Source organism: Corvus kubaryi, unplaced genomic scaffold, assembly GCF_017639235.1.
Source record: "Corvus kubaryi isolate FWS band 111438036 unplaced genomic scaffold, C.kubaryi_AGA036_p1.0 37266, whole genome shotgun sequence".
In the NCBI taxonomy this organism is placed as follows: Eukaryota; Metazoa; Chordata; class Aves; order Passeriformes; family Corvidae; genus Corvus; species Corvus kubaryi.
In genome coordinates, this window is record NW_024581081.1 from 5,932,465 (window position 1) to 5,939,466 (window position 7,002).

The window sequence follows — 7,002 nt, forward strand, 5'->3', positions numbered from 1 at the left end:
CCGTCCTACCCCACCGCGGTGCCCTGCCGCCCGCCGCCGCCTCCCGCGGCGCCCATGGCCCCGTGCCGCCCCGGCCCGGCTGCCTGGTGCGGTGCGGCGGCGGAGGAGGGCGGGGGCACCGCGCCATGGGCGGCGCCATGTCGGGTGCGACGGGAGCCGCCGGGGGTCACACGCCGGTCCGCCGCGGCAATCATGGGGCCGCGGGAGCCGCGCCGCCGGCTGGAGGCGGTGCTCGGTGCCCTCTACGACCTGGGTGGGTGCGCGGGGCCGGGCTGGGCGCTGCGCCAGCACCGCGGTCCTCTCCGGGGACCGGGGAGAGGAGGGGAGGGGGGCCGGGCGTGGGCGCTCTGGAGCGAAGCGGTGGCGGCGGGGAGCTGACCCGCGGCATGTGCTCGGCACAGGTGAGGAGCCTGGCGGTGCTCGGGGCGCTGCGGAGGACGGCGAAGCGAGAGCAGTGCCGCCGGCGGCGCAGAAAGAAGAGGAGGAGGAGGAGGAGAGACGGGGGCCGCAGCCGGCGGCGGGCGGGCGGCGCGGGGCCCGCGGCTTCTTCGGGGAGTTGCGGGCCGAGCTGAGCGCCGCCGCCGCTGCCCCGGCGCCCCCCGCCGCCCCGCCCGCCGTGGAGATCGTGGTGTTCCGCGGGAGGAGGAGGAAGGAGCGGCACGGCCCCTCGGCAGCGCCCGCCGGCGGAGCACAGGTAGAGCCGGGCGGGTGCGGGGTCCCCGCTGCCCCCGAGCCGCCCCTTCCCGAAGGATGCGCTCCCTGGACACGGCGCCAGCCCCCTGCCGTGCCTAAGTTTGTCCCTCTTGCTGATACAGCTGCCTGGAAATCCGGGATCCTTTGGCGATCCGCGTGCTCAGCTCGATGGCATCCAGCCCTACAGATTCCAGCCCTGGAAGCAGGGGCAGGATGAAGCAGGGGTGGGGACAGGACTTGAAGGCAATTTTTTTCAATTTCAGAAGATCTCTGGATAAGAATCCTGTATTTGAAATAGGCGTTTTTCAGCAAAATAAGTTGATTTGCTGACAGGCCTGATGTTATTGCAAGAAGTGAACGAAATGGAAAGCAAAGCCTCTTGGTTACTTCAGTGCCCAGGAATTTTGTGTGCTGCTCTGTTCCTGTCAGTAGGTGTGAATGTGAGGTGCCAAAACTTGCTTCTGTTCTCTGGCATCCCAGCAGCGCTGGGCCATTGGCAAGCAGCATTTGTCTTGGAGGATCAGTGTTGGTAGTCAGTGGGGGAACGCATAACAGCATTAGATCTCAGTCTTCTGGTTTGGTTTGTTGCTGCTAAACTACTTTGCACTACCAAAAACTGTATCTGAGTTGCTTCAGCAAGGAGGTCTGGATAGGTTTGGCTGGAAGCTGAGCAGAGAGGTTGATTGGTCTCCAGTCCCTCTTTATAGCTTCTCCGGTTGTTTTCCTTGAGTTGTCTTTACGGTCATAACATCAGAAGCCCATTCTAAAATAAGCTCTGAAGGGCCAACATATGGCTGTCTTGAATTCAGAGAGACTTACTGATATTGGAGGTTTGATTGCTTGGAATTGGGAACTTCAACAGACTGACCCAGCAGTTGTTTGAATCCATAAACTTTTGTGCTTTTTCCAGCATGTTTTCCTCTAAAAATTTTCTTAAGTTTTTTACAGCTTAAGTTTTTCTACCTGTAAAGACTGCTGTTAGGCTTGTTAGCAAAACATTCTGAAGATAACCAGGTTTATTTGTGGTTGAAATGGCAATTCTATATAGAAGTCTTTGCAGAGCTGAGAGGAGTTTGACTGTGGTGGATGCAGAGGGAAGGAGCCCTGGTGTAACCCTCGGGCCTGGACGTGTGACTCACTGTGCCCTGAGGTCCTGGAGAGTTAAAAGGAAATGCATGGAACTGTGTTTCAGTTCAGCTTTAATGCTTATGTAGTACTCCTGCTTCCTCTGAGTGGATTGTACCCTTGGGAGCAAACAGGGGAAGGTGAACAGGAGAATCTCTTGAACAGATGGCAGTTTGCCTGCCTGCATCAGCATGCTTGGGAGTGGGCTAAGCTTCCACTCAGAGAGGTGGCTCAGCACATCCTCCCTGAAATCAGAAAGCAGACAGTCTAAAATAACCCTGGGAGATTTGTAGCTGCTCCACAGTGTCCCGTGTGGGACACTCCTGTAACAAGCAAGCATGGAACTCTCTCCCTGGGGATTTTGTGCTTCTTTTTCTATCTAGGATACAGTCCGTTGCCCCTAGAGAGTCCCCCTCCGAACTGAGAACTGCTGATGAAAGGTCTCTCTGTAAATTGTGGAGTAGAAAAGATGTAGTTTTCACTGAGCTCATTTTGAGCAAGTATTTTCTTCAGACAGTGCTGAGTGGGTTCTGCCTTTTGCTGACAGTGCACCCTGTGGAGCTGTGTCTCTGGAATTAGTGGAGCTGGATATGGGCATTAATATATGTCCATGCAGTTGGGAATTAAGCTTGTTCTGCATGTTGCCCCAGCTGTGAGTACATGCACTGTTACCACTGTGCTCTCTGTCTCAAACAAAATAACTTAAAATTCATGTCCTATTTTACATTAGCAGTTTGGTACAGGTTTGGAAATGGAAATTCAGGTGATTCATAGCTCACATGTGGCACTTTTTCTCTTACTTATCTAGAAAAATGCCATTGAAACTGTCTCTTTTAATAGATCCAAGTAATAAAGCTAGAAAAAAATACTGCTGGAAACCTGTGTATTCTTTCATACAACTGACTTCAAAAAACTATCCCAGTCAGCATTTAAACTGGTGTTACTTGTCATATTAATTTGGCATGTTTTATTTATAGACCCCAGTAGTGAATGAAGAGAAAGATGCAGTCAGACAAGAATTTAACTTTGAAAAGGTAAGTCAGTAGGACCAAGTCTAATGTCACTAGTTTAGTGTACAGTTATGTGTATGTGTATACTTGAGAAAGCTACGGTGGGACTGATGGGAAACCCTTCCAGAAATGGCCACCTCTTGTAGGTAATTCTGGCTGCATGCCATGCCAAAAGAGGAGCAGGCTGGCAGCAGTCAACTGCTCCATGTGGAGACAGGCTGTTACAACTCTGTGGCCTTTCTTTCTCATCTTTCTATGAGAATTTGAGGGGGATCACTGTATTTTAGCTGTGTGAAGGTGCTTGAGTTCCCATAATGTTTAGCATAGCTCTTTCAGCCCCATGATGTTAAATCTCTGGTATCTCACGTGGGAAGGGAAAAAAAAAAGTGTATTGGCATCTGGTTTTGAAACAACAGATGGCTTTTTTCCATTTGTCTTTTTATTCTCATCTGTTCTTACATGAGCATAACTAGCATTGGCCACCTTAGCTACTAATTTGTTTACAGATCTGTGTGAGCTGTTTTATGTGCCTAATCTCTGCTCGGGGATGTGCTATCATCTAGTGGAATCTCGCACTGGAGATTCTGCATGAAGCTCTGCACTGCTAAGAAGAGTGGGGATTTAATCACTCATTTTAAAATTATGGTTTCATTAGTGGTTTTGCCAAGGTATTTGTGTGTAGTGTTAACTCTACCTATGTGTGTAGTCAAACAACTTCACCATCCGCCCATCCATGTTTTAAACTGGTTAAGTGCTCATTTTTTACGTGGAGGAAATCCATTCCATGTGTTACTTTATGTGAAATGAGGAGAATTGAAAATCATCCCCCTGACAGTCCTCACTGTCCAGAGATTAGTTGGACAGTGGTTAACTGCTCTGCAGTATAGCTCCGAACTCAGTTTTATTTTATAGCACATTGATTTCCAGTATTAGCCAGGATTTCTTTGGGAGCATGATTTTGCTGCACTTTCCAGGCATTACTTTACAACAGGTTGGACATTATGAAATGATTGCTATTTTCTGTAATGTTGTAGGCTCGTCTGGAAGTGCACAAGTTTGGAATCACTGGCTACAAGAAGCAGGACCAACGCGTTTGGGAACAGGAGCGTGCTATCATGCTGGGAGCCAAGGTAATTGTCCCTAGGTTTGTGCTGGAGGTCACCCAGCTGTGCTGGAGGTCACCCAGTGCAGAAAAGCAGTAAAGAACATGAGGGGCTTTGGTATTACTCTTTTAAAATACAAGATCCCCTGCCCTGACCCTTCTCTCACTTAATCATCCATACTTTTACATCATCCATTCTGTCTTGTCTATTTTCTGTAGATGATTGGACAATTAGTATGGTTGTGTTACCAGGGAAGTAGTATAGATGAAATACGACTGATCAGGCTGAAAAACATTTACTAATTTTTAGTCAGGCCATTCAAAAATAAATAGTTGGAGAGAGGGGCTCGCTTTTTAAAACTTCATTTTCCCCGTGAGTTAAAGGTGGAGAAAAGTGTTTAGTTTATCATAACTAGTGTAAAAGAAAAAAATAATGGTTTAGGTGTTTTTTAGGAAGTGGGGTTTTTTCCTAGCTCAGTGTGTGTGTGTAAACCTTGTAGGACTGATAACAGAGCATTATTGCCTCTCTCTACTGTCTTCACCAAGAAAGATACAATTTGTGTCTACTTTACATCCCTTAAGTCAATTCCTCTCACCCAAAAGGAAATAAGCATTTCTAGTGTTTTGCCATCACCGCCACCTGAAAAATACTGTCTGTGCAAGTGTGTGAATAATTTTTGAACCTGTTTGAAAATATAATCAGTGGTGTCCCTCCCAATCTTTGTTGCAGCCCCCCAAAAAGGAACATGTGAACTACAGGACTTACCAAGAGAAAATGAAAGAGAAAAAAGCAGCGAAGGATGCTGATAAGGAAAAGGTTTGTGTGAAATATTCCGCATAAAAAGGCAGCATGTAGGAGCCAGCCCAAAATCCTGACAGATAATGCCTCAGGTGCAGGAGGTTTGCCCGAGCTTGACACCTGGTGCTCCCTGTGGATTGGGTTCCTGGCTCCCACAGGATTAATCTCATTGGTAAAAGCTGGTTGTGTGCAGTATGAAGGCACAGAGTTAGGCTTGCTTTGTGGTCGGTTTCACTGCCTCACCCTTTCAGGCTGATAGACCGATGACACAAAATCAGCAGGGTTTTTTTTATCCTTTCCTCTCAAGAGGAAAAAAAATGGTCCCCAATTAAAGTTTGTTGCGTGTTGTCTAACCACAGAGAGCCAGATCTTCAACTGCTTTTTTATCAGCTCAATTCCATCTAGGATCTTACTCATTATTTAAAGCAAGGGTGAGGTTTCTGTTGCATCCATCCTATAGCACAGCCCATCTGGCTCTAAGCCTACTCTCTGCCTTGACAAGGAGCCTTCTTGTGTAGGTGGGAGCAGGCTGGTGGGGCTGATAATTGCTCTATCAGCCGGTTTCCTGCCACCCTCTTTCCCAGGAACCTACTTCTCCTCCTCTGTCATGTGGCTCAAAGCGCATCCAGTGCATGACCAGTCACAGCTGAACCCTGTTATTTGACAGCTGCCCTCAGTTGGGTGACAGGACACACCTGCCTGGTAGCAAGTCCATCTTCTGGCCCTAGGATCTGTCTCATGCCCAAGAAGGAAGCCTCTGCTTCTGCACGTGGCAAGAACAGCACGTTGGTCGTGAGTGGGCTGTACTTTCCATAAGGCATTTGGAAGGGCTCTGGGCACTCCTGCCAGTGGCTCCATAATGTGTTGCATCACTTGTTCTGTCAGAAGGTTTCCCATCTTGCTTTAAGCGCCTGCTGCTCTGTGAAGCAAAGGCTACTGCATGTTTTGTGTGCAGGTGGTTGTTTAACCAATATGCTCTATCCCTTTTTTGTTAAAATATGTGTCTTTAAAAACAGGAACATAAGGGTGATTCTCTTAAGAAGAAGAAGCAGCAGAAGGAACAGAAGGAGAGGTGAGGTGTTTTTAACATGGTCTCCCCAGTGTATCTCTCCTATGTAACTGGACAGTCTTGCTTTAGAAGTTGTGCACATCACAGTGGAACAAATTTCTCCAAGTGCTGAGCTCCTCAGAAAATGGTGACACTGCTCTGTGCCTAGCAGTTCCAGAGGCTTCAGTTACACAGCTTTACTGAAAGTATGTCAGTTCTGCCCCAACACATCTTAAGGCTCCTAGTCTTAAGATGGAGGTCAGAGGGATGAAAATCCCTGTGTGCAGACTCATGAGACACCACTTACTCAGAGCATTTGCCCTAAGAAATAATTTCTGCAAAGCACAGACTACAGTATACAGAGGCTTGAAAGTAAGCTGACATTTTCTAATCCTAGTGCAGCAGGTTCCCTCTGTACTCTATCTTCCTTCTCTATCCAAACATCTTCATGTTTCTAAACATTTAAAAATGTAAACCATGCTGTAATGTGCTGCAAATTTTGAATGTCTGTGAAGGTAAAATGTTCTGAAGTCATTACATGCTATGGTTTGATACTCCATAATACCAAATGCTGCATAAATAGGTGACGTTTTTCACCATGTTCACCATGTGTTTCTGCTGTTTCTTTTAATTACTGTTCTTCCTCTCCCTGTTTCAGGAAGGTCAAAAGGAAGAAATCAGTGCCTAGCATTTGGCCTGCAGGACAAGTTGGAAAATTCAGAAATGGGACCTTGATTCTGCAAAGCCGTGACATAAAGAAAATTAAATCATCTAAAATTAGCAAATGAACTTAATGATACAGAGTGAAATGGACAATATGCATAAGATGGAATTCACATTGCTACCCACACAGACTTCTGGAGCCTTTTGCCTACCCACCATATCCTAATTTTTTAATCTTATTTGTTATTGCAGGATTTTTATGTACCATTCTGCCTTGGGATGAACATTAGAATTTACCATGTTATAAATAAAAATTAGACTTTTTATTATAAAGGTTATACAGGCTGTTTTTGTTAGTCAATATGTGCTAAAGAAAACATTTCTTTTTCTAGAATCAGCTTATTGGCTGTAAGTAAAATACTCTTTTAATCCATAAATTAATGGATTTTTATATATATATCTTCACTTTCATATGGAAGGAATATGGAAAAAGAAATACCTTACTCTCTCTCAACCTGAAGTAGGTGTTCTCCAAACATTTATTGGACATAAATCTGTATCC

General features: G+C 46.5%; 2 protein-coding genes across 2 annotated transcripts in view; one reads left to right on the forward strand and one right to left on the reverse strand.

Annotated features, from left to right (window-relative positions):
- Positions 1 to 460, reverse strand: part of GNPAT (glyceronephosphate O-acyltransferase) — a 20,832-nt gene extending 20,372 nt beyond the window's left edge. The window contains exon 1 of the mRNA XM_042025199.1: positions 380 to 460. Coding sequence (XP_041881133.1) covers positions 380 to 388 — 9 coding nt within the window. The 5' untranslated portion in view covers positions 389 to 460. The remainder of the gene's footprint in view (positions 1 to 379) is intronic.
- On the forward strand, positions 144 to 6,778 carry CUNH1orf131 (chromosome unknown C1orf131 homolog). The gene is made up of 7 exons (XM_042025204.1): positions 144 to 253; positions 402 to 694; positions 2,796 to 2,852; positions 3,863 to 3,958; positions 4,661 to 4,747; positions 5,746 to 5,801; positions 6,436 to 6,778. The coding sequence occupies exons 1-7, from the start codon at positions 193 to 195 to the stop codon at positions 6,563 to 6,565; spliced, it is 780 nt and encodes a 259-aa protein (XP_041881138.1). The 5' UTR covers positions 144 to 192; the 3' UTR covers positions 6,566 to 6,778.
- Positions 6,779 to 7,002: the final 224 nt, after the last annotated feature.